This window comes from Pogoniulus pusillus, chromosome 36 (assembly GCF_015220805.1).
Source record: "Pogoniulus pusillus isolate bPogPus1 chromosome 36, bPogPus1.pri, whole genome shotgun sequence".
Lineage (NCBI taxonomy): Eukaryota > Metazoa > Chordata > Aves > Piciformes > Lybiidae > Pogoniulus > Pogoniulus pusillus.
This window is the reverse complement of record NC_087299.1, coordinates 3,696,055-3,721,253: the sequence shown is the minus strand read 5'-3', so window position 1 is coordinate 3,721,253 and position 25,199 is coordinate 3,696,055. Positions and strand designations below refer to the sequence as shown.

The window sequence follows — 25,199 nt, the reverse complement described above, 5'->3', positions numbered from 1 at the left end:
GCAAAGATCTTCCAGAGCTCTGCCCAGGCTTACAGCCTCACGTGGAGACCCTGCTGGGGTGCACAGGAGCAGCCAGAATTGGGCATCTGTGCAGGTGCAGTTCCACCTGCTGCCAGCACAGGGGACAAATTCCACTGGCACCCAACTCTGCTCTGCAGAGTGCAGTGGCAGTGAGGTGCCTGGGACCTGCCAGAGGAGGGCTCAGGTTGGAAGGGACCTCAGAGATCATCTGCTCCAACTCCCCTGCCCACGGGCAGGGACACCTCTCAGCTAGACTTGGCTGCTCAAGGCCTCATCCAACCTGGCCTTAAAAACTTCCAGGGAAGAGGCATCCACAGCTTCTCCAGGGAAGCTATTCCAGTGTCTCACCACTCTGCTTCCTCAGCTCCACTCTAACCCTGCTCTTCCTCAGCTCCACTCTAACCCTGCTCTCCCTCAGCTTCAAACCATTCCCCCTTGTCCTGACTCCAGACACACTCAGCACAAGTCCTTCTGCAGCCTTCCTGCAGGATCCCTGCAGGCACTGGCAGGCAGCTCTGAGGTGCCCCTGGACTCCTCTCCAGGCTGCACAGCCTCAGCTCCCTCAGCCTGTGCTCACAGCAGAGCTCCTCCAGCTTGGCTGATCATTGTGGCCTCCTCTGGCCTCTCTCCACAGCTCTGTGTCCTGCTTGTGCTGAGTTCAGCAGCCCTGGAGGCAGGATTGGAGGTGAGGTCTCAGCAGAGCAGAGCCAAGGGGCAGAACCATGAGGTATTTTGGAGGGCACCTTTAAAGCTCATCTGGCTCAAGCTCCCTGCAGCCAGCAGGGCCATCTGCAGCTCCAGCAGTTCATGCTGCTGCTGAGCACAGGAGAAGAGGCTCTGTGTTTCCAGAGGACACATCACCTTCTCTTCTCACCCCCCTGAGCCTGCCACAGTGGCTTATGGCAGTGCTTTACAGTGGGAACAGACTCTTCCTGCTCCTGTCATTGCAGCCATGTGTTTACACAGTACCTCTGAACCAGGAGCACTGCCAGCAGCTTCCCAGTCCACACTGCTGTCAGTAGCACTGGCATCAGAGGCCTCAGCCTGCCTGCAGGTAGGGAATCTCTCCCTAGTAGTGCCTTTAGAAGCTTTAACACAGGAGTGTATTGGCACCTCTGAGGAAAGACAGAAATGCTCAGAAGGGGCAGGGCTTTGGACCTGCTGCCAGGAGGAGAATCAGGTTTCAATTCAGATTTGCACTCACTGTATCCCAGCAACCTGCCCTCAGCTTGGCAACTGCTCCAGTTCATGGAATTGTAGCTCACAGAATGGGCAGGGCTGGAAGGGACCTCAAGGCTCAGCCAGCTCCAACCCCCCTGCCATGGGCAGGGACACCTCACACTAGAGCAGATTGCTCAGAGCCACATCCAGCCTGGCCTTAAACCACCTCCAAGGGTGAAGCTTCCACCACTAACCTGAGCATCTTGTTCCAGGCTCTCACCACCCTCATGCTGAAGAACTTCTTCCTAACATCCAACCTGCATCTCCCCACTTCCAGTTTTGCTCCATCCTGCCTGGTCCTGTTCCTACCTGACACCATGAGAAGTCTCTCCCCAGCTTTCCTGTAGCCCCCTGCAGATACTGGACCATAGAATGGCCTGAGTTGGAAGGGACCTCCAAAGGTCATCCAGTCCAACCCCCTGCAGTCACCAGGGACATCCTCAACTAGATCAGGCTGCCCAGAGCCCTGTCAAGCCTCACCTTGCCTATCTCCAGGGATGGGGCCCATGTCTTGGCCCACACATCCCTGTGCTTCCTGGAGCTCCATAATGGTCTGGGGAGTCACTCAGTTGGCTTGGCCAGAGGATTTCTTCATGCTCTTCCTCTCCTCTGCTCCTAGGGGAGACTGGCTGCTGGGCTTTGTGTACAGAACCTCTTCTGTCCAGATCAACGTTGCAGGCCTCCAGCCAGTTGACTTGGAGGACAGGAGGATGGTGAACATGGATCTGTCATCTGTGGTGAGCAGAGCTTTCATGTTCTCTACTTGTCCCAGCTGCCCTTTGCTTGCAGCACCACAGCCTCACCCTCAGTGACTGGGAGAAGATGAGATGCTGAAGGGACCACTTTGTTCTGCCTTCCCTTCTCTGAGACCTCACTGTAGATGTAGCAGGCCCAGACTCTGCTCACTGTTGAGCAAAATAATGGCAATTGGCCTCATTTCTCCTGCTGTTGGATCAGGCCAGTCCCAGGCACAAATCCAAGTGGATGCAGAGTGGGTTGAGAGCAGCTCTAAAGGAGATTTGGGGGTGCTGGTTGCTGAGAAGCTCCCCAGGAGCCAGCAGTGCCCTCATGCAGCCCAGCAGGCAGCTGTGTGCTGGGCTGCAGCCAGAGGAGTGTGGGCAGCAGGGCAGGAGAGAGGATTCTGCTCCTTGGCTCTGCTCTGCTGAGACCTCACCTCCAATCCTGCCTCCAGGGCTGCTGAACCCAGCACAAGGAGGACACAGAGCTGTGGAGTGAGGCCAGAGGGGGCCACAAAGATGATCCCAGGGCTGGAGCAGCTCTGCTGTGAGCACAGGCTGAGGGAGCTGGAGGTGTGCAGCCTGCAGAGGAGTCCAGGGGCACCTCAGAGCTGCCTGCCAGTGCCTGCAGGGATCCTGCAGGAAGGCTGCAGAGGGACTTGTGCTGAGTGTGTCTGGAGCCAGGACAAGGGGGAATGGTTTGAAGCTGAGGAAGAGCAAGGCTAAACTGGAGCTGAGGAAGAAGCTCTTCAGCATGAGGGTGGTGAGACTCTGGAATAGCTTCCCTGGAGAGGTTGTGGATGCCTCTTCCCTGGAGGTGTTTGAGGCCAGGTTGGATGAGGTCTTGAGCAGCCAAGTCTAGCTGAGAGGTGTCCCTGCCTGTGCTGGGTGGTTGGAGCAGATGATCTCTGAGTCCCCTTCCAGCCTGAGCCATTCTGTGGTTCTCTGTGGGGGATGCTTTGGTTCTGAAGTCCCTCCTGGAGCCACCAACTGCTGTCCCCTCCGAGAAGGCCTCTGCTGCCTTGCACACCACAGCTCAGCAGCTGGGAAACGTGGAGCTCAGACACACGACTGTGGAGCAGGTGCAGCCTGCAATCTTATCTTGCTGGAACCTTCAACACCAGCGAGGTTTGCAGAGGGACAAGTCCTTGGGCCTTGTACCTTGGTCCCTGGGGCTGCGCCGGCACCGCGGTGCAGGAACCGCTCTGTAATCGCAGCAGCTCTGCCAGCTGCAGCCCAGGGCTGATGCCTGCAGGGGTGGTGGTGTCCAGGAAGCAGCAATCGATCCACCTGCATTTCTGGCAGGCAGTTGGGTCCCTCAGAGCTATCTGCTGTCATTAGTGATAAGCTACTGGGTACCTTTAGCAATATTCAACTCGCTTTACCTTCAGCATAGAATCACAGAATCATAGAATCAGGCAGGTTGGAAGAGAGCTCCAAGCTCAGGCAGTCCAACCTAGCACCCAGCCCTCTCCAGTCAACCAGACCATGGCACTAAGTGCCTCATCCAGGCTTTGCTTGAACACCTCCAGGGATGGTGACTCCACCACCTCCCTGGGCAGCCCATTCCAATGGCAAACTGATGAGCTTGCTGCCTTCTCCTTGCTCACCAGACAGCTCCTCACAACCAGCCATGCAGAGCTCAGCTGCTGTCTCCCTGAGCATGGTCAGCCTGGACCTGCCATCCTGCTGTCCCCACATCTTCATCATAGAATCCTAGAATCCTAGAATCATAGAATCAACCAAGTTGGAAAAGACCTCCAAGATCATCCAGCCCAACCTAGCACCCAGCCCTCTCCAATCAACCAGACCATGGCACTAAGTGCCTCAGCCAGGCTTTTCTTCAACACCTCCAGGGTCGGTGCCTCCACCACCTCCCTGGGCAGCCCATTCCAATGCCAATCACTCTCTCTGTGAAGAACTCCTCCTAACATCCAGCCTAGACCTACCCCTGGCACAACTTGAGGCTGTGTCCCCTTGTTCTGTCCCTGGCTGCCTGGCAGCAGAGCCCAACCCCACCTGGCTACAGCCTCCCTGCAGGCAGCTGCAGACAGCAATGAGCTCTGCCCTGAGCCTCCTCTGCTGCAGGCTGCACCCCCCCAGCTCCCTCAGCCTCTCCTCACAGGGCTGTGCTCCAGGCCCCTCCCCAGCCTTGCTGCCCTTCTCCTCCACAGCAGCCTCCCAGCAGCCTCTCCCTTTTTCCCCTGAGGAGCAGGATTTGCATTTCAGCTCAGTGAGTGATGGCTGCAGAGCTGCTGTCTGCTCATCTGCTCTTGTTGTGCATCTGCAGCCCTGCTGCCAGCAGCCCAGCACTGCTCCAGCTCCACAGAGCTCACACTTTGCTCTTGCTTCATCTTCCTGCAAAGTGCTGGGGAGGGGCTGGAAGGGGAAGCCCTGCATGGGGTTGGGTTAAATAGGAGGTCACTCTCCTGATCCATTTTCCAGACAGTGGAGCTTTATGGCAAGAAACACAGAGCTTTCTGAGGGGGGCTTGGAAAAGGGAGGAGCAGCAGGGATGGGAAGGGAAATACTCAAGGGGCAAAGATGCTCAGAAAGCAAAGATGGATTTTACTGCAGAGACAGTGCAGTGGCGTAGCAGAGAGGCAGAGAGAGATGATTGCTGTTCTGGGGCCCTGCTTCAGCCCTGCAGGTGGCCTTGCTGGAGGTCCCCAGGACTAAGGAAGGACCAGCTGGGTTCTCAAAGCCAGGAGCAGGCTGCCCAGGGAGGTGGTTGAGTCCCCATCCCTGGAGGGGCTTTAAAGCTGCAGAGCTGTGTTGCTGAGGGCCATGGGTTAGCCCCGGCCTTGGCAGGGTTGGAGAATGATTGGAGTGAGTGACCTTAGAGATCTTTTCCCACCAGAGGAGTGCTCTGATTGCAAGCTGTGCTGGATGATTCCAAGCTGTGCTGGAAGGGTAGAGCTTGGCTGATGCAAAGGAGCTCAGCATGAAAGTATTTTGCAGGCAGCTGCAGGATTTTAGGCCTCTCCCAGTCCATCCCTGGTGAAAAGTGGATTGGATGCCAAGGGCTTGGCTCTCTTTGCCGTGGTAGCAGGAGAATCCTCAGGTGAGTGGAGAACTGAGAGGCCTCAGCAGGAGCAGGAGCTCACCTCCATGGCACTCCCCACTTGGCTGCCTTCTTTAGTGTGGTTTTTATCTGCCTGTCAGCAATCCTCCAGGGAGAGAAACGTCCTCCCCCTCAGCACATGCACTTATAAAAGGCTTCCTGATGCTTCCAGTGGGACTGATTGATTTGACAGCACCTGTTAGAGAGAGCAAGGCAGTGATTGAGCTGTGGTGGATTAGGCTGATTGCTGTTTGTTCAGATGGCAGCCTGCACATCGGGGCTGGCATTAACATCTGAACGCTGCATGGAGGCAGAACGTGGGCAGAGTGTTCCACACAGGCTCACCAGGCAACAGTTGGGTGCTTGCGTTCCTCTGGGCACTTCTCACTGGCTCACAGAATGGGTTGGGTTGGAAAGGACCCTAAAGGTCATAGAATCAGGGGCTGGAAGGGACCTACAGAGCTCATCTGGTCCAGCCCCGCTGCCAGCGCAGGATCGCCCAGAGCAGATCACACAGAACACATCCAGGCAGGTATTGAACATCTCCAGAGAGGGAGGCTCCACAACCCCCCTGGGCAGCCTGTGCCAGGGCTCTGCCACCCTCACAGGGAAAAAATTCCTTCTCAGGTTCACATGGAACCTCCAGTGCCTCAACTTCCACCCTGGTCCAGACCCCTGCCATGGGCAGGGACACCTCCCACCAGCCCGAGTTGCTCAGAGCCTCATCCAGCCTGACCTCGAACACCTCCAGAGAGGAGACATCCACAGCCTCCCTGGGCAGCCTGTTCCAGAGTCAGGACCTGTGACTCTTGTCAAGCTTTCAGCCTACAGCAAACCAAGAGGCTTCAGCACCTCCCTCTCCTTGTTGCTCTCAGAGGATGCTAGGGGTTGGAAGGGACCCAAGGAGTTCATCCAGTCCAACCCCCCTGCCAGAGCAGGACAGTCCTATCTAACACAGAGCACAGAGGAGCACACCCAGACAGGCCTTGGAAGCCTCCACAGAAGGAGACCTCACAACCTCTCTGGGGAGCCTGTTCCAGTGCTCTGTGCTCTCCACCACCTCCACACTCCAGGCTCTGTGCCTTGAGCAGCTTGGCAGGGTCTTGTCTGCCAGTTGGGTCACTGCTGCAGTGGGTAACAGCAGGGAGCTGCTGGGTTTAGGGTCAGTCCAACCTGCTCCATCACTCCAGCCTTTATTTTGGGAGGAATCTCTTTCCCTCTGAGGCCCAAGAGATTACATTTCAATTATTCCCCAGTAATGATTATCTGCAGAGTTTACCCTGGGCCTTTTAAAACAGCTTTTAGAGCAGCTCATTAAAATCATTTCCACTTGGATTAGCACCACAGAAATGAAGTCTTTGATTACAGCCACCTTAAAAGTGAGTGGCATGTTGTGCAGCCTGGAGAGACTCTTGACTGTTCAGGCTCCAACCCAGCAAGAGAAGAACTCATTCTGGAGTTGTGCCAAGGGAGGTTTAGGTTGAGCATTGGAAGAAGCTTCTTAACTGAAAGAGTTCTCAAAGCCAGGAGCAGGCTGCCCAGGGAGCTGGTTGAATCCCCATCCCTGGAGGGGAGCTGTGGTGCTGAGGGCCATGCTTCAGCCCCAGCCTTGGTGGTAGAGTTAGACAATGTGGATGAGCTTGAAGGGCTTTGCCAAACCCCAAATGATTCTGTGATTCCACTCCTGGCAGCTGGCAGTGTGAGCAGCAGCAAAAACCCAGCACCAGCAGCTCCACCAAGAGCTGCAGATTCATAGTGGCAGCTGTTGCCTTCAGCTGGCTGGTTTGGAGTGAGCTGGCAGTGGAGGGATGCTGGGGAAGGCAACTTCCCCTCCTGATGCTTCCACATTCATCCACAGTTAATTTTCCCTCTTCTAATAGCATCCTGGGCTGGCTCAGGAGCAGTGTGGGCAGCAGGACAAGGGAGGTTCTTCTGCCCCTGTGCCCAGCACTGCTCAGGCCATACCTGGAGTGCTGTGTCCAGTTCTGGGCTCCTCCATTGCAGAGAGCTGTTGAGGTGCTGGAAGGTGTTGAGAGAAGAGCAGCAAGGCTGGGGAGGGGCCTGGAGCACAGCCCTGTGAGGAGAGGCTGAGGGAGCTGGGGGGGTGCAGGCTGCAGCAGAGGAGGCTCAGGGCAGAGCTCATTGCTGTCTACAACTACCTGAAAGGAGGCTGTAGCCAGGTGGGGTTGGGCTCTGCTGCCAGGCAGCCAGGGACAGAAGAAGGGACCCAGGCTGAAGCTGTGGCAGGGCAGGTTGAGGCTGGATGTTGTTAGGAAGCTGTTCCCAGAGAGAGTGATTGGCATTGGAATGGGCTGCCCAGGGAGGTGGTGGAGTCTGTGTGGCTGGAGGTGTTGCAGCCAAGGCTGGCTGGGGCACTGAGTGCCATGGTCTGGTTGGTTGGGCAGGGCTGGGTGCTAGGTTGGGCTGGCTGAGCTTGGAGCTCTCTTCCAGCCTGGGTGATTCTCTGATGCTATGATAATCCTGGCCTGCCCCTCACTGCCTCTGTGCAGCTGCTCTCTGTCTCACCCCCTTAGGGCTTCAGGCTTCCAAAACTTACTTCCTTTCTCTGACCCCTTTGTTTTCCTGCCAGCTTCACATCAAGCTGGTCATGCTCAAGGAGATCTTTAACATTTGGGATGCTTTGGGCTGGACATGAGGAACAGTTTCTTCCCTGCAGGGGTGGTCAGGCACTGGCACAGGCTGCCCAGGGAGGTGGTGGAGTCCCCATCCCTGGAGGTGTTGGAGAAACCTGTGGCCATGGCACTTTGGGATGTGGTTTAGTGGCCATGGTGGGGTTGGGTTGACTTAGAGGTTAACCTCCACCTCACTACAACCTCCTGCCCAGGTGTCCTACCTGAGCATCTCTCCTCATGAGAGGTCATCTCCTCTTGCCCTTGTGGCACCCACAGTCTGGGGGAGGGGAAGTTGCCACCCAGCAACCTCCCAGCATTTAAGCATTCATATCCCAAAGGAAAAGGAACCCAGCAGCAGCCTGTGCCAGCCAGGAGAGGTTATTCCATGGAAACCTGCATTTCCCAGACCACATTCCTTCAGGGTTTAAGAGTTTTGAGATGGAGGCATGGCTGAGCTGGGCTGCCCACAGCCTGCCCACTGACAGGGCTCTTGTTCCTGCAGGTGAATGGGCACCTGGACTACATGAAGCAGATGGACACCATCCTGAAAGCTGTGGGCATTAAAACCAAGGAGTGCTGGCAGGAGAAGAAGGGCAGCAGCAGCCTCTGCAACCCTGCAGCCAAGAAACCTCAGCAGGCAGCAGGCAGCAAGCCTGGGGATGAGGAGGGCACAGAGCCAGAGCAGGATGGGGCTGGTGGTGAGGCTCTGCCAGCTGCCCAGCGTCCCTCCCACTGCCCTCAGGGGGACACCTCAGTGCCCTCTCCCAACAGTGGGGACAGGCAGCAGCAGGAGGAGTGAAGTAGAGCTGCCTGTGCTGGGCAGAGATGCTGAGCCAGCACTGGCACCCCTGCCAGCTGGGCTTCCCAAAGGACTGTGGGCAGGGCTGGAGCTGTGGTTCCAGAGCCTGGAGCATGGCACCGGCTGGCACCAGATAAAGCTTCTGGAGCAGCCACCCACAGCAGCAGCTGCCAGGGCAGAGCAAGAGCTGGTTCCTGCCTGGATGGGCTGAGTCCTGCCTGGCTCCTGCAGCAGCAGCAGCAGCTCTTCCCTCCTCACACAGGCCAGGTTTATCCTGGAGGGAAGCAGCTGCCAGGTTAGAGGCTGTGCCTCTGCTGTGGCCCTTTGGGGAAGCAGGTGACTCGAGGGGAGGGGGGGGATTTTTAAGCTGGAGAGGGGCTGATCTCTGAGGAATTAAAGCACATTTTTCCACCCTTGCTCCATCTGGTTCTTGGTTTTCAGGTGAGCAGGAGGGATGCAGGCTCTGGCTGCCCAGGTGTGTGCATCTCAGTGCCCTGCTTCTGCTCTGCTGCCCAGGGAGGTGAAGGGCTTGGGCTGCCTGGCTCCCTTCCACAGCTTGCTGCAGGTTTGCTGCCAGGGCTTCTTGGGCTCCTTCCAAGCACCAGCTTACCTCCCTGTCTGCAAGCTGAGGCTGATGAGTGTGTGAGGCCTCAGTGCTTTGAGTCCCCAGGTGCAAGACAGCAGAAGAAACAGAGTTGAGATTGGGAGGATTTATGACTCGGTGAAACCTGCTGCCAGGCTTTGCAAGCCAGCAACCCACAGAGACTTGGGTTTGGGTCCCACACTCATCTCCAGCCCTAAAAAGCCCCCTCTTGACATACTCTGAACTGGCTTTGACCAGCCCCAACACCTGCCATAAGAGAAAACACCAACCTGTTTGATTTCTACCTCCCACCCCCTTCTGCCCCAGTCTCAAGCCCTGCTTTAGCTCCCTGCCACCCAGAGCCATCCAAACCCATGCAGGACTGAGCCACAGCTTCCAAAGCTCCTTCTCCAGGCCCATGAGGAACATGACAGGAGGACAAAGCCCTCCTGAGCCCCCCCTGGTGAGTTTGTGGTGTAAACCAGACCATAAAGCTGAGTAAGTACCTCCCACATCCAGGGCTGGAAGGGCTCCGCAGAGGGCCAATGCTTGCAGCTGCTGCTTTGTGTCGGTGCTGCTGCCTGCAGGGAGGGGACACAGCTTCTCCACCCTGACACAGGAGTTGTCCACAAGCAAGCAGCTGGTGACAGAGGCTTGGCTTGATGAGTTACCTCTTATTGCTCTGGAACACTTGGCTTGAAGATGCTGGCCCCTCTGTGTCCGTCTGTGCCTGCTGCTCTCATTACCTGGCACCTCCAGAGCTCAGTCTGTGTTCTTGTCACCCTTTTCCCCTGGTGGTGCAGCCCAGGGTATGGCTTGCTGGCCTAGATGTCCATCAGCTCTTCCTGCTTGACACCAAACCCAAGCAGCCTGTCCATGGGTATGTGGCAAAGATGTACTCAACAGTTTGATGCTTGAATCTCTGCTTCTTGGCAGTAACCACCCAGACAGGCATGGGGCATAGCAGTAACCACTGAGCCAGGCATGGGGCATAGCAGTAACCATGAGCCAGGCATGGGGCATAGCAGTAACCACTGAGCCAGGCATGGGGCATAGCAGTAACCATGGGCCAGGCATGGGGCATAGCAGTAACCACTGAGCCAGGCATGGGGCATAGCAGTAACCATGAGCCAGGCATGGGGCATAGCAGTAACCACTGAGCCAGGCATGGGGCATAGCAGTAACCACTGAGCCAGGCATGGGGCTTAGCAGTAACCACTGAGCCAGGCATGGGGCATAGCAGTAACCACTGAGCCAGGCATGGGGCTTAGCAGTAACCATGAGCCAGTCATGGGGCATAGCAGTAACCACTGAGCCAGGCATGGGGCTTAGCAGTAACCATGAGCCAGGCATGGGGCATAGCAGTAACCACTGAGCCAGGCATGGGGCATAGCAGTAACCATGGGCCAGGCATGGGGCATAGCAGTAACCATGAGCCAGGCATGGGGCATAGCAGTAACCATGAGCCAGGCATGGGGCATAGCAGTAACCACTGAGCCAGGCATGGGGCATAGCAGTAACCATGAGCCAGGCATGGGGCATAGCAGTAACCACTGAGCCAGGCATGGGGCATAGCAGTAACCATGAGCCAGGCATGGGGCATAGCAGTAACCATGAGCCAGTCATGGGGCATAGCAGTAACCATGAGCCAGGCATGGGGCATAGCAATAACCATGAGCCAGGCATGGGGCATAGCAGTAACCATGAGCCAGTCATGGGGCATAGCAGTAACCATGAGCCAGGCATGGGGCATAGCAGTAACCATGAGCCAGGCATGGGGCATAGCAGTAACCATGAGCCAGGCATGGGGCATAGCAGTAACCATGGGCCAGGCATGGGGCATAGCAGTAACCATGAGCCAGGCATGGGGCATAGCAGTAACCATGGGCCAGGCATGGGGCATAGCAGTAACCATGGGCCAGGCATGGGGCATAGCAGTAACCATGAGCCAGGCATGGGGCATAGCAGTAACCATGGGCCAGGCATGGGGCATAGCAGTAACCATGAGCCAGGCATGGGGCATAGCAGTAACCATGGGCCAGGCATGGGGCATAGCAGTAACCATGGGCCAGGCATGGAGCATAGCAGTAACCATGAGCCAGGCATGGGGCAAGGGGAGCTGTGACAGACACATGTCCTAAAAACACTCGAGGGGCAGCTCTGGAACACAGCTGGGCAAGGTGGAAAGGAAAACTGAGACTTGCCTGGTGTGTGGCTGCTTCTCCCAGCATCTCCTGTCCCAGGGATGCTTTGTGCTTGTCTGTGAGACACTGGCACAGGTTGCCCAGGCAGGCTCTGGATGCCTCCTCCCTGGAGGTGTTCAAGGCCAGGCTAGATGAGGCCTTGAGCAACCCAGGCTGGTGGGAAGTGTCCCTGCCCACTGCAGGGGTGGGGTTGGAGTAGATGATCTCTGGGGTCCCTTCCAACCCAAACCACTCCATGCCTCTATGGATCATGAGCTCCAGGAGCACCATCACTGGTGTGAGCTGGGCAAGAGGCAGCAAAGCTTGCAGGGTCCAAGTCCAGGGAGGGCAGTGAGCAGACCCTGACCCAGCCCTGCACCCAAAGGCACTTGAGGAAGAACTTGGTGATAGCAGTGGTTGGTTTGTTGGGTTTTTTAGGTGCCCACTCACCACATTACTCACTCTTCTCTCCACTGATGGCTCTGAGGAGGGCTGGGGGCTGTCATTTAGAAGCCAACATTCACTTAGCTGCCCATTGGAAGGGAAGAAGTCTGTTTTCTCCTGGCAGCAGCTACACCTTGATGGGGCTGTCAGAACAAAGTATGCTGGTCGTGCTCCAGAAATAGGCAGCTGTAGGATGAAATCTGAAGGGGAGCTTCTCTGGTTAGTTCCTCCTGTCAGGATACCCAGAGAGAGCCACAAACACATGGCACACCCACGGCCTCGCTGGAGAGCCCAGGAGCAGCTCCGAGTGCTCTGCAGCAGCTCCAATCCCCCATAGTGCAGCCTGCTCTTGATTCCACAGCCAGCTCCCACCCTGCTGCAGCTCCTCCAGCCTTCTTCTGCAGGAAGCCCAAGCTCCAGCTCCAGCCTGAGCCTGGTCAGGACATGAAGCTCCAAGGAGGTGTGATGGTCTGTGGGCTCTGAGTCAGGAGATGTGGATTCCACCGGGCAGGTTCCTGCTGGGCTGGGAGAGTGGAAGCAGAGTCTGAGTTGTGATCCAAGTGTAGGGAGATGAGGGCTGGTGGAAGGGTCTGGAGTCTGAGGGGCAGGCTAACCAGAGAAGGGAAAGGCCACGAGAAGCTGCTCTGGGAGAAGGTGAGGAACTGGTGATGGTGACATCGTGGTGGAGTCTGTGTGGCTGGAGGTGTTGCAGCCCAGGCTGGCTGGGGCACTGAGTGCCATGGTCTGGTTGGTTGGGCAGGGCTGGGTGCTAGGTTGGGCTGGCTGAGCTTGGAGCTCTCTGCCAACCTGCTTGATTCTATCATTCTGTGAGCAAAAGAGGGATGGAGAGAGAGGGTCCAGCAGAGGGCTATGAGGATGATGAGGGGACTGGAGCACTGCCTGAGGAGGAGAGGCTGAGGGACCTGGGGCTGAGAGTCTAGAGAAGACTGAGAGGAGATTGAATCAATGTCTATAAACATCTGAGGGCTGGGGGTCAGGAGGGGGGGGACAGGCTCTGCTCACTGCTCCCTGGGACAGGACAAGCAGCAGTGGATGGAAGCTGCAGCACAGGAGGTTCCAGCTCAGCACAAGGGCAACTTCTTTGCTGGAAGGGTCCCAGAGCCCTGGCACAGGCTGCCCAGAGAGGTTGTGGAGTCTCCTTCTCTGGAGCCTTTCAGGGCCTGTCTGGATGTGTTCCTGTGTGCCCTGAGCTGGATTGTGTGGTCCTGCTCTGGCAGTGGGGTTGGACTGGATGATCTCTTTGGGTCCCTTCCAACCCTGTGACCTGGGCAGGTGCACTCAGCCGCCGAGTGGCTCCGCAGGGCTGGCAGCTCCCCGTGGAGCGCCCCGTGGGGACCTCTGCCAGCAGATGCAGCCAGCGCCTGGACGGGTGGGGCAGGGAGATGCCTGGCGGCAAACGACCCCTCTGAAGAGTTCTCATTGAGCTGAAGGACCCTTCCCGGGGGGCAGAGGTCCATAACCCGCCGGGAGGAGCCGGGCTCAGGCCACAGGGGTGCTGAGCCGCCTGGGCTGCAGCTCCGTGCCCGACGGCTCCGCGCCCCGCAGGCTGCCCAGGCGGGCAGGGGGCACCGCCGCGGCTCCGGCGCCGGCCGGCAGCAAGCCGTGGTCGTTGCCCAGCCCCACGGAGTCCACCGAGTCGGTGTCGGGCTGCAGGGTGAGGACGTTCTTGAGGGAGGCGGCGGCTCGGGGGCCGCTGTTGGAGTTCCTGATGGAGAGGGAGACGGCGCTGGGCCGAGGCTCCCCCGGGCGCCGGCAGCAGGGCAGGTACTTGCCCATGGCCCGCTTGAAGTCCCGCATGAAGAGAGGGTAGATGATGGGGTTCATGGTGCTGTTGCAGTAGCCCAGCCAGGTCAGCACGTCGAAGAAGCCGGCGGGGACGCAGCCGCAGACTGCCTGCAGCAGGGACACGGCCAGGGTCAGCAGCAGCCGCCGAGCCCCCCCCCGGGACGGCTTCGGGGGGGAAGGGACCTTTAAAGCGGCATCCACCGAGCCCCCGGCACACGGAGGGGCTCCGGGCAGAGCCTCCCGGGCGGCTTCGGGGGGGAAGGGACCTTTAAAGCGGCATCCACCGAGCCCCCGGCACACGGAGGGGCTCCGGGCAGAGCCTCCCGGACGGCTTCGGGTGGGAAGGGACCTTTAAAGCTCGTCTGGTCCAGCCCCCCTGCAGCTGGGACACCCCCGACTCCAGCAGGTCGCTTACAGCCTCAGTCCCACCTGCAGTGTTCCCAGGGCTGGGGCAGCTCCCACCCCTCTGGGCAGCCTGGGCCAGGCTCTCCCCACCCCCAGGGGCAAACATTTCTCCCCTCTCTCCACCCTCAGCCTCCCTCTTTTAGTTCCAAACCATCACCCCTCAGCCTGGCACAACAGGACCTGAGGAAAACTCTGCCCCCAGCTTGCTGATGGCTTCTTTAGCTCCCAAAAAGTCACCAGGAGCTCTCCCTGGAGCCTTCTCCTCTGCAGGCTGAACAAGCACAACTCTCCCAGCCTGGCTCACAGCAGAGCCCTCCCAGCCCTGCCAGCATTGCTGTGGCCTCCTCTGGCCCTGCTCAGCTCTGTGCTGAGCACTCCAGAGCTGCCCCAGCCCTGCAGGGGGGTCTCAGCAGAGCCCAACAGAGGCAGAATCCCCTCCCTGCCCCTGCTGCCCACACTGCTGGGGATCAGCACAGGGCTGGGGCTGGGCTGGCAGCGCTCAGTGCCAGCTTCTGTCCAGCTTTGCACCCCCCCCAGCACCTCCCAAAGCTTCTCATGCCAACATTTCCCTTTTGAAAGGCCAGGTGAGGTTGCTTGGGGCTCTGAGCAACCTGCTCTGGGCTGCAGATGTCCCTGCTGACTGTGGGAGGGGTTGGACTCAATGAACTTCAAAGGTCCCTTCCAACCCAATCCAGTTTGGAGAGGTTTTTTTTTCCATGCCACTGCTCCCAGAGGTTCTCCAGCAAGACCTGCAGGTGCCTAATGCTGAACCCAGCGAGACTGGGAGTGAGAACCTTTAGAGGACCCAACAGAAAGCCCCTGACATGTTTACCTGTGCCACGTTGGTGACAAAGAAGGGCAGCCAAGCCACGAAGAACATGCCCAGCAGGATGCCCAGCGTCAGGCTGGCCTTCAGTGCCTTCTTGCTGTGCTTGGTGGTGAACCTCCTGCTCTCACTGCTCACAGGCTGGCTCGGGGCACAGGGGACCTGCAGAGGCAGAGGAGTGCTCAGCAAGTGGTGCTCCTGGCACCAGCTTCCTGCCCAAGGGCAGTGGTGTTTGGTGCTGCAGATCCTGCAGCAAAACCTCCTCTTGTTTATTTCCCTTCTCGCAAGGCAGAGACCTCAGACCCTGACCCACAGGGTCAGAAACCCCCAAGCTTGAAAGGATTTGGTGGACAGAAAGTTCTCCATGGGATACCAGGGTGCCCTCGGGGCCAGGAGGGCAAATGGTCTCCTGGGGTGTATGAAGAAGAGTGTGGGGAGCAGGTCCAAGGAGGTTCTTCTCCTCTCTACTCTGCTCTGGTGAGGCCACAGCTGGAGCATGGGTCCAGTTCTGGGCTCCCTCCTTCAACAGGGGCAGGGAACTGCTGCAGAGAGTCCAACAGAGGCTCCAAAGCTGCTGAGGGGCATGGAGCAGCTCTGTGAGGAGCAAAGGCTGAGAGCCCTGGGGCTGAGAGCCTGCAGAAGAGCAGCCCCAGAGGGCAGCTGAGCAATGCTCAGCAAGAGCTAAAGGGTGGGAGGCAAGAGGCTGGAGCCAGACTCTTGTCAGTGGTGCCCAGGGGCAGGACAAGGGGCAGTGGGCACAGAGTGGAACCCAGAAGGTTCCATCTGAACTTCTTTGGTGTGAGGCTGCTGGAGTCCTGGGGCAGGCTGCTCCTCCCTGTGTGACTGAACAAGGCCTCCTTACCACTCAGCTTCCTGCCCCAAAAGAGAAGCAAAACCCAGCTGGAAAGATGACACTTGAGGGTTCCCTGGCTGGACAGAATGAAGGGACCCAGGCTGAAGCTGTGTCAGGGCAGGTTGAGGCTGGATGTTGTTAGGAAGTTGTTGTCAGAGAGAGTGATTGGCATTGGAATGGGCTGCCCAGGGAGGTGGTGGAGTCTGTGTGGCTGGAGGTGTTGCAGCCAAGGCTGGCTGGGGCACTGAGTGCCATGGTCTGGTTGGTTGGGCAGGGCTGGGTGCTAGGTTGTGCTGGCTGAGCTTGGAGCTCTCTTCCAGCCTGGTTGATTCTATGACCTGAGCCAGTTTGGGGTTCACAGCAACCTGCTGGGTCACTGTGGAAATACTGAGGGGCAGCTGCTGCTTCCCCAGGGCAGGGAAGGATCACAGAATCACTGAATCAGGCAGGGTTGGAAGGGAGCACAAGGAGCAGGCAGTGCCAACCCCCCTGCCATGCCCAGGGACACCCTACCCTAGAGCAGGCTGCACACAGCCTCAGCCAGCCTGGCCTCAAACACCTCCAGCCATGGGGCCTCAACCCCCTCCCTGGGCAACCCATTCCAGCCTCTCACCACTCTCCTGCTCAACAACTTCCTCCTCAGTGTCAGCCAAGCCCCCCTGCCCTGCAGGCTGAGTCCAGAAAGCTGGCATTTGGGGAGGAAAGGGACATTTGGTGCCACTTTCTGTTTCCTCCTTATTTCTTGAGCCTGGCAGAGCTCTGCAGGTGCAGGATTGCTGCCAGCCCCAGAGCGCTGCCTCCTCTCTTCAGACAGAAGATGGAACTCAAGGAAGGGATTCCAAAGCAATTAAGTTTGTCTTTTCCCTGTGGGAGGGGAGGTCAGGAAAGCCAATTAGCAGGAATTAGAGCTGTTAGATTTAGTGGCAATTAGCTGCTCCCGGGGATTCCCCAGGAGCAGCTTTGGGTTCTAAGTAACCACAGGCAGGGCTTTGGGGGGCAGGCTGGAGCCAGGAGGGAGGCGTTTTTGCTGTTCCCATTATAGCCCAGCCCACAAAAATAGCAGCTGGGGGTTCCAAACGAGGTGATCCCCAGGATTTGGTGCTTGCTATTCATTCAGCTCCTTCTCCTCCATGCATCTCACACCCACCAGGGCCAGGATTTATGTGTGGCGAGGCAGAGAAGATGAAAACCCTCTGGGATGACGCCGAGGGGAAGAGGAGAGCCCAGGCTGAATTTGTTTTGTGCTGCCAAGCAGGCTTCTGCCTGCATCTTCATTTGTTTCCTCTGCCCCTGCTCTTTTCCCTGCTCCTGAGCAGCTTAGAAACAGGCTGGGATAGGACAAGAAGCACTTCGGAGCAGGACATCATGGAGCAGCCATCAGGGAGCTGGAGCTTGCTCAAAAACCTCCCTCCCTGTGGCCTGGTTGCCCAAACCCCTTTGTCAGCTCCAACTCCCTAAAGGCAGAAACCCCTCAAGTCCTGGGGGGGTTCCTGCAAGGAGCAAGGTTGAGGGAGGTGATTCTGCCCCTCTACTGCACTCTGGTGAGAGCCCAGCTGGAGTACTGCATCCAGTTCTGGAGCCTCTGTGACAGGAAAGATCTGGAGGTGCTGGAACGTGTCCAGAGGAGAGCCACGAGGATGAGCAGAGGGTTGGAGCTGCTCTGCTATGGAGAGACTGAGAGAGTTGGGGCTGCTCAGTCTGGAGAGGAGAGGCTCTGAGAAGACCTCTTTGCAGTATCTGAAGGGGGCTACAGGAAAGCTGGGGAGGGAACTTTTTAGGCTGTCAGGTAGGGATAGGACCAGGGGGAATAGGACCAAGTGGGGACATTGAGACTGAACGTTAGGAAGAAGTTCTTCAGCATGAGGGTGGTGAGAGCCTGGCACAGGTTGCCCAGGGAGGTGGTGGAAGCCTCATCCCTGGAGGTGTTTAAGGCCAAGCTGGATGTGACTCTGGGCAACCTGATCTAGTGTGAGGTGTCCCTGCCCATGGCAGGGGGGAGTTGGAGCTGAATGATCCTTGGGGGTCCCTTTCATTCTATGATTCCAAGGTCCCCGTGGCCACCTTACCTGCAGCGTGGTGTCATCAGCGGTGCTGGTGGCCACGTTGGAGGCCAGGGAAGCCACCTGCACCGCTTGCTTGCGGGCGGCCAGGAGGATGCGGCAGTAGGTGAAGGAGATGGCTGCGGACGGGAGGAAGAAGGTGAGGCAGGAGGCGCCCAAGGCGTAGGGCAAGCTGACCAGCAGCCTGCACTGCTCCTCCTCCCCCCGCCAGGTGGCGTTCGGGAGCCCAACCTCCAGCTCCAGCTGGTGCCAACCCATCTTGATGGGCAGGAAGGAGGCCAAAGCGGCCAAGGTCCAGGTGGCCAGGATGAGCCAGAGGGCTCTGCAGGAGGTCATCCGCAGCTTGTACTTGAGCGGGGAGATGATGAGCAGGTAGCGGTCCAGGCTGATGAGGCAGAGGTTGAGGATGGAGGCGCTGCAGCACATCACGTCGAAGGAGGACCAGAGGGAGCAGAAGTCCCCCTGCAGCACCCAGCGGCCGTACAGCTGGTTGAGCATGGCAGGGGGCATCACCACCAGCCCCACCATCAGGTCGGACATGAAGAGGGACACCAGGAAGTAGTTGGAGGTGTTGCGGAGGGAGCGCTGGGTGACGATGAGGAGGATGAGGAGGAAGTTCCCCGCCGCGGTCAGCAGGATGATGAAGCAGAGGAAGGCTGCCAGCCAGCTGCTGCCCGCCAGCAGCGAGCGCTCCCCCAGCACGCTGGCGTTGGGGGCGCTCAGGTCGCCCTCCATGAGGAGCTGGTTCTGGAGCTGGGGGGGGGGACACAGCTTCTCCACTCCCGCCTCTGCTAGGTGATCATCGCCGGAGCCAGCTCCAGGGGGAGAAGTCCCACCTCTGCCTGCTCTCCCTGTCCATCTCCCTTCTCCTCTCCTCTTCCCCTCACGCTCCCTCCTCACTGGCCCTCAGGGCAGTGACATCCCCAGGAGCGCAGCGGCAGCAGCGAGGGTCCCCTCCCCGTTACTCACAGCCAGGCACTGCCTCCTCTCCCGCGGCTGGGATGTCCCTGGAAACTGCTTCCGGACACCGGGGATGCTCTGGGCACCAGGGAGACTTGGGATGCTCTGCAAGCTGGGATGCTCGAGGTGCCAGGGATGCAGATGGTGGGATGCTCCTATGCTCCGGATGTGCTGGACTGGAGAGTAAGTTGGACTCGAGGATGCTCTGGATATTCTGGATTCTGGGATGTTCTGGACCCCAAGATACTTCAGATGGTGGGGATGCTCTGCACTCCAGCCTACTCCAGGTGTTAGGGATGCTCTGCACTCCAAGATGTTCTGGATGCTGGTGAGGCTCTGGACCCAGGATGCTCAAGACTCCAGGGATGCTCTGGACCCAGGATGCTCAAGACTCCAGGGATGCTCTGGACCCAGGATGCTCAAGATTCCAGGGATGCTCTGGACTCAAGATGCTCAAGATTCCAGGGATGCTCTGGACTCAGGATGCTCTGGGTGCTGTGGATCCTGTGGACACCAAGATGCTCCAGCTGCTGGCAATGCTCTGCACTCCAGGATATTCCAGATTCCAGCAATGCTCTGGGCTCAGGATACTCTGGATGTCAGGGGTGCTCTGGACTCCAGGATGCTCCAGGATGCTGGGGGTGCTCTGGTACCCTTGAGGCTCAGCTCTTGCTCCCCCAGCTGTGCTTGGCTGCTTGCAGAGCTCTGTCCCCTGAGGCCGTGCGGTCCCCCTGAGCTCCTCCGTGCCTGAGCGCTGCTGCTGCAGGCAGCCAGGAGAAGCAGAGCAGCCCTGAGGCGAGCCCGGAGATGCTCCCGGCCAAGCTCTGCCCTGAGGAAGAGGAAGATGCAGGCGGGAGGAGGCTCCCCTCCCTTGGCAGAGGCGTGTGTGAGGCCGGGTGCAGGTACCAGCCAGACTTTTACCTGCTGCTCTGCGATGCACAGCAGAGGATGCAGAAACGCTGCTTGGGAGGAGGTGGGGCTGGGAGCGGGGGAGAGAGGAGGAGATGAAATGAGATGCTAATGGAAACAGGGAGTCTGCTGGAAACTCCGCAAAGTAGCAGCCAGAGAGTTCCCTTTCTCCAGCTTAAAGAGACAGCCAGCACCGTGCCCTGCCTCCCCTCCACCCCCGCCAGGGCCAGAGACCCCGCGTTTGCCCGGCCAGCGGGCACAGCCCCGGGGGCTGGCGGGGCTGGGGCTGAGCCCAGCCGGCAGCAGCGAGCAGCAGGCTCCATCCATCCTTCTGAACGGAAACGGTTTGCAAAGCCGAGGAAAAAGCAACGAGATCTGCAGGCAGCAGCCTGCAGCTGCCTGCTCAGGAGGCGGCCAGAGGCAGGGAAGGGACTCGCAGCCTGGCTTTGAAGTGACCTGCAGCCAGGGACGGGAGCTGTGAGCAGAAGTGTGCCAGTTTGAGCCTAGCTGGGAGATGTCAGTGAGAGGAATCAGATGCTAGGCTGTGAAAAGGAACCAATGCTGATGCCTGCTGCACTCATAGGCTTGCTGAGATGGATAAAAACAAGGTCATAAATATAGATATCAGAGTTGTTCTCTGCCTCTGGCTGCCTCCCTTCTCTCCCTAACCTGCTGTCTGGTGTGACTAATCTTTCTGCCTCCTAAGCCCCCTGGCTGAGCCTCCAAACTCACCTTGAATGGAAGGCAAAGGCTGGGATGAGGTGGAAGGGTGGTTGGGAGCCCCTCCTGGGGACTCTTCTTTCTGGGAGGGCTGATGTGTTTCTGGGTTACCTTTTTAACTTCTCTATTGCTCAATCTATAGATTGCAAACATCTGCTTGGATCTTGTGCTGAGCTGCAGATGTAAAGCTCCATTCTAATTCCCAGCTTGGCTGAGTCTAGCCTGGGTGACTTTCTTAAGGGCTGGGGGGGGGGGGGGGGCAGAGAACACCCAAACCATCACCAGAAGCCAAAGGGAATGGCTGCCCTCATGGTGGGACAGCCAAGGGTCTTGCCCCTGCACCCCGAGGTTCTTTGGGCTGACCTCAGAGCAGCCCAGGACCTGCCTCTGGATGGACTCAGGCAGAGACTCACAGAATCACCTTGGCAGGAAAAGACCTCCAAGGTCATCCACCCCACCCATCCTCTGGCTCTGCCCAGGCTGGGGCTACACCGTGGCCCTCAGCACCTCTTCAGCTTCTCGATCTCCTGCAGGGGTGGGGATCCAGGCACCTCCCCAGGCAGCCTGCTCCAGGCTTTGAGAACCCTGTCAGGGAAGAATTCTTCTCCAATGTCCAACCTAAACCTCCCCTGGTGCAACCTGAAGCCATCTCCTCTTGTGCTGTCACTTGTTCCTTGGCAGAAGAGCCCAACCCCACCTGGCTGCAGCCTCCTTGCAGGGAGCTGTAGACAGCAATGAGGTCTCCCTCAGCCTTCTCTTCTGCAGGCTGCACACCCCCAGCTCTATCAGCAGCTCCTCCCAGCCCTGTTCTCCAGACCCTTCCCCAGCTTTGTTGCCCTTCTCTGGACCTGCTCCAGCCTCTCAGTGTCCTTCTGGGAGAGAAGCCCAAACCTGAACCCAGTACACAGCACCCAAACTCTGTCCCAGAAGAACTCTTCCTCTTGGAAGAAGAACTTCTCTGCTAGCAGAAAGGGAAGGAGAGAAGGGTCAGAAGATGACTTTTACCTCCTCAATGTCCTTCTTGGAGTGAGAAGGTAACAGAGAACCAAGGGGTCCTGCTGTCATCTTCATCCCTTCTAGCTCAGAAGGCACTGCTGAATCTTTAAGTGCTGTCAGACATCCCCTGCCACCACCTCCACTTTCCCTGTGCCCTGTGCTGCTGGGCAGGGACTGATTTCTTTGTGGTTCTTTTTCATCAGGCAGCTGCCAAAAGGTGGTTTTTTTCCCCCAAAAATAATTGGCTGCTGCTTCTGTTGTGAGTTGGCCAGAGCTGAGGGCACTGACTCCAGCACAAACCAGAGCCATGTGCAACCTCTGTTGTGCTCCTGCCACCTATCCCTGAGGTCACAGAGCCAGCTGATGCTCCCTGTGGCACCTCCAAAGCTTCACCCTGGGAAGATGGTGATGATGATGATGATGATGATGATGATGATGATGATGATGATTTTCAGCCTGGAGAAGAGAAGGCTTTGAGGAGACCTTGGAGTGGCCTTCCAGTACCTGAAGGGGGCCACAGGAACGCTGGAGAGAGACTATTGACAGGGTCTGGGAATGGCAGGAGGAGGAGGAGGAATGGGTTTGAAGTGGCAGAGGGGAGATTGAAAGTGGATGTTAGGAAGTTGCTTGCAGTGAGGGTGGTGAGACACTGGCACAGGTTGAGGGTGGTGAGACACTGGCACAGGTTGAGGGTGGTGAGACACTGGCACAGGTTGCCCAGGGAGGTTGTGGAGCACAGAATCACCCAACGTGATCAAAGATCACGTTGGGTGATTCTGTGCTCCACAACCTCCCTGGAGGTGTTCAGGACCAGGCTGGATGAGGCCTTGAGCAACCTGTCCTAGTGAGAGGTGTCCCTGCCTATGGCAGGGGGTTGAAACTGGCTGAGCTTTGAGGTCCCTTCCAACCTAACCCATTCTATTGTGAGGCTGAGCTCCACCAGCCTCACCCTGCTGCCCAGGACCCCACTCTGAGGCAGAAATCTGCCTCTTTACCAAGATCTCCTCCTCTCATCACCTTCTCACCAGCTCTGCCATGCTTTCCTCAGTGGCTGAAGAGGCAGCTTGGGGGCTGTGAGCAAGGCAAGATGCAAAGCAGAGGCTCACTCACCTCTGTGTGCAGCCACAGCCCACACGCAGCATCTCCCTGCCACTCGGGAAGCTGCTCACTGGCAAACAGCTGCTGTCACTTGTGCTGAGAGCTTGCACACAGCATCTATCTGCCCTCCCTCTGCTTCTCCAGGACCCATCCTTTTCTCCTTGGATGCTCCCAGCCAAACCTCCCCAGGCCACCTCTGCATCCCTGGGCGCTGCTGGCAGGCAGCCCGGGGCAGAGTGCACACACGCGAGGCTCTGATCGCAGCAGGAGGTTTGCTTCAGAGGAGCTCTCCCAGCACAGAGCTTCACTTCCTTGGCCCATCTGTGCTGGGAACAAGCAAGAAAACCCAGCCCAAGCCCACGCTGCTGCAGCAGCCTCCCCAGCACAGATTGATGCCAGCTGAGCGAGGAAGTCGTGCGCCAGGACACGATTCCTGCTCAGCCCTGCTGCACCCCAACCTCAGCAGCTAGAGTCACAGAATGAGGCAGGGTTGGAAGGGAGCACAAGGAGCAGCCAGTGCCAACCTTCCCTGCCATGCCCAGGGACACCCTACCCTAGAGCAGCCTGACCACAGCCTCAGCCAGCCTGGCCTCAAACACTTCCAGGGCTGGGGCCTCAACCCCCTCCCTGGGCAACCCATTCCAGCCTCTCACCACTCTCCTGCTCAACAACTTCCTCCTCACCTCCAGCCTCACTCTCCCTCTCTTTGATTACATTGGGTGATTCTGTGCTCCACAACCTCCCTGGGCAACCTGTGCCAGTCTCTCACCATCCTCAACCTGTGCCAGTGTCTCACCACCCTCAACCTGTGCCAATGTCTCACCACCCTCACTAAAGGGTGCCTCAAAAAATGAGGTCCAAATCCTTCCCATTGGCCCTGCAGAAGCTTCTCTGCTGCAGTATGGAATCACAGAATCAAGCAGGTTGGCAGAGAGCTCCAAGCTCAGCCAGCCCAACCTAGCACCCAGCCCTGCCCAACCAACCAGACCATGGCACTCAGTGCCCCAGCCAGCCTTGGCTGCAACACCTCCAGCCACACAGACTCCACCACCTCCCTGGGCAGCCCATTCCAATGCCAATCACTCTCTCTGACAACAACTTCCTAACAACATCCAGCCTAGACCTGCCCTGACACAGCTTGAGGCTGTGTCCCCTTGTTCTGTTGCTGGCTGCCTGGCAGCAGAGCCCAACCCCACCTGGCTACAGCCTCCCTGCAGGCAGCTGCAGGCAGCAATGAGCTCTGCCCTGAGCCTCCTCTGCTGCAGGCTGCACCTCCCCAGCTCCACTCTGCCAAAGCAGGGGCACCTGGGGCAGGTCCCAGGTCCAGGCTCACAGGCCCACAGGATGTCAGGGGTTGGAAGGGACCCAAGTTGATCATCGAGCCCAACCCCCCTGCCTGAGCAGGAGCAGACATCTAGCTCAGATCAGAGATGCTCACATCCAGACAGGCCTTGGAAGGCTCCAGGGGAGGAGGCTGCACAACCAGCACCCTTGGAAAGAGCCTGCTGCTCTTCAGCCCAGGCCCTTGGCTCCCTTCCTCACTCACAAAGGGCTGTCCGTGGCCACGTCCAAGCTCCTCTTCCTCCTCTCCAGAGGCACTCCTGGAGGCACATCTGGCTGCTGGCCCAAGAGCGTCACCTAGCGGCGACAGAGCCCACAGAGGCTGCGTGACGCCGCGGGGGGACCCCACACGCTTCCCTCCCACCCCAGTGGGCAGGACCCGCTGAAAGCTCCAGGCTGCGGCAAGATGAACCCTGGAGCCCGCAGCTGCCTGAGCGCAGCTGGAGCGCAGGCTCCGTCCGCATGCAGCGCACAGATGTGCAGCGTCTGGGGTCTGCCTCCCCCCAGTCACAGCATGGGAGGGGCTGGAAGAGACCTCCAGAGATCATCCAGTCCAACCCCCACCCCCTGCCAGGGCAGCATCCCCTAGGGCAGCGCACACAGGAATGCATCCAGAGAATCGCAGGATCCATCAGGTTGGAAGAGACCTCTCCAGAGGAGGAGACTCCACAGCCACTCTGGGCAGCCTGCTCCAGGGCTCTGCAGCCTGCTTCAAGGTTCTGCAGCCTGCTCCAGGGTCCTGCATCTTGCTCCAGGGTCCTGCATCCTGCTCCAAGGCTCTGCAGCCTGCTCCAGGGTTCTGCAGCCTGCTCCAAGGTTCTGCAGCCTGCTCCAGGGCTCTGCAGCCTGCTCCAGGGCTCTGCAGCCTGCTCCAGGGCTCTGCAGCCTGCTTCAAGGTTCTGCAGCCTGCTTCAAGGTTCTGCAGCCTGCTCCAGGGCTCTGCAGCCTGCTCCAGGGTCCTGCATCCTGCTCCAAGGCTCTGCAGCCTGCTCCAGGGTTCTGTAGCCTGCTTCAGGGTTCTGCAGTCTGCTCCAGGGTTCTGCAGCCTGCTCCAGGGCTCTGCAGTCTGCTCCAGGGTTCTGCATCCTGCTCCAGGGTCCTGCATCCTGCTCCAGGGTCCTGCATCCTGCTCCAGGGTTCTGCAGTCTGCTTCAGGGTTCTGCAGCCTGCTCCAGGGCTCTACAGCCTGCTCCAGGGTTCTGTAGCCTCAGAGCAAGGAAGGGTTTATAGACTCATAGAATGGTTTAGATTGGAAGGGTCCTCAAAGCTCATCCAGTTCCAACCCCCTGCCATAGGCAGAGACACCTCCCACTAGAACAGGTCACTCAAGGCCTCATCCAACCTGGTCCTGAACACCTCCAGGGAGGTTGTGGAGCACAGAAGCACCCAATGTGATCTTTGATCACATTGGGTGCTTCTGTGCTCCACAACCTCCCTGGGAAACCTGTGCCAGTGTCTCACCACCCTCAACCTGTGCCACTGTCTCACCACCCTCACTGTCAAGAACCCTTTGCTTACATCCAGTCTGAATCTCCTCTCT

At 58.3% G+C, this 25,199-nt stretch overlaps 2 protein-coding genes and 1 long non-coding RNA gene across 4 annotated transcripts in view; 1 reads left to right on the top strand and 2 right to left on the bottom strand.

Moving 5' to 3' along the window:
- TMCO4 (transmembrane and coiled-coil domains 4) overlaps window positions 1-8,893 on the top strand; it is a 47,811-nt gene extending 38,918 nt beyond the window's left edge. The window contains exons 13-14 of the mRNA XM_064172357.1: window positions 1,862-1,979; window positions 8,179-8,893. Coding sequence (XP_064028427.1) covers window positions 1,862-1,979; window positions 8,179-8,475 — 415 coding nt within the window. The 3' untranslated portion in view covers window positions 8,476-8,893. The remainder of the gene's footprint in view (window positions 1-1,861; window positions 1,980-8,178) is intronic.
- On the bottom strand, window positions 4,412-10,210 carry LOC135190694 (uncharacterized). Of its 2 annotated transcripts, XR_010308606.1 has the most exons (3): window positions 10,094-10,210; window positions 9,565-10,031; window positions 4,412-5,239 (listed from the first exon to the last, which is right to left on the bottom strand). It is a non-coding gene; the product is annotated as an uncharacterized LOC135190694 (long non-coding RNA). The 2 variants fall into 2 exon arrangements; XR_010308605.1 differs by having other exon boundaries at window positions 9,565-10,210.
- Window positions 10,211-12,908: 2,698 nt separating this feature from the next.
- HTR6 (5-hydroxytryptamine receptor 6) lies at window positions 12,909-19,572 on the bottom strand. Its single transcript, XM_064172359.1, has 3 exons — window positions 17,642-19,572; window positions 14,729-14,884; window positions 12,909-13,599 (listed from the first exon to the last, which is right to left on the bottom strand). Exons 1-3 carry the CDS (start codon window positions 18,368-18,370, stop codon window positions 13,186-13,188), a joined length of 1,299 nt encoding a protein of 432 aa, XP_064028429.1. The 5' UTR covers window positions 18,371-19,572; the 3' UTR covers window positions 12,909-13,185.
- Window positions 19,573-25,199: the final 5,627 nt, after the last annotated feature.

Coding starts and splice junctions, on each gene's coding strand:
- HTR6 (XM_064172359.1), bottom strand. CDS start 18,370: ATGGAGGGCGACCTGAGCGCCCCCAACGCCAGCGTGCTGGGGGAGCGC. Junction 14,885..17,641: donor CTGATGACACCACGCTGCAG/GTAAGGTGGCCA, acceptor CTGCCTCTGCAG/GTCCCCTGTGCCCCGAGCCA. Junction 13,600..14,728: donor TTGTCACCAACGTGGCACAG/GTAAACATGTCA, acceptor TCCCTGCTGCAG/GCAGTCTGCGGCTGCGTCCC.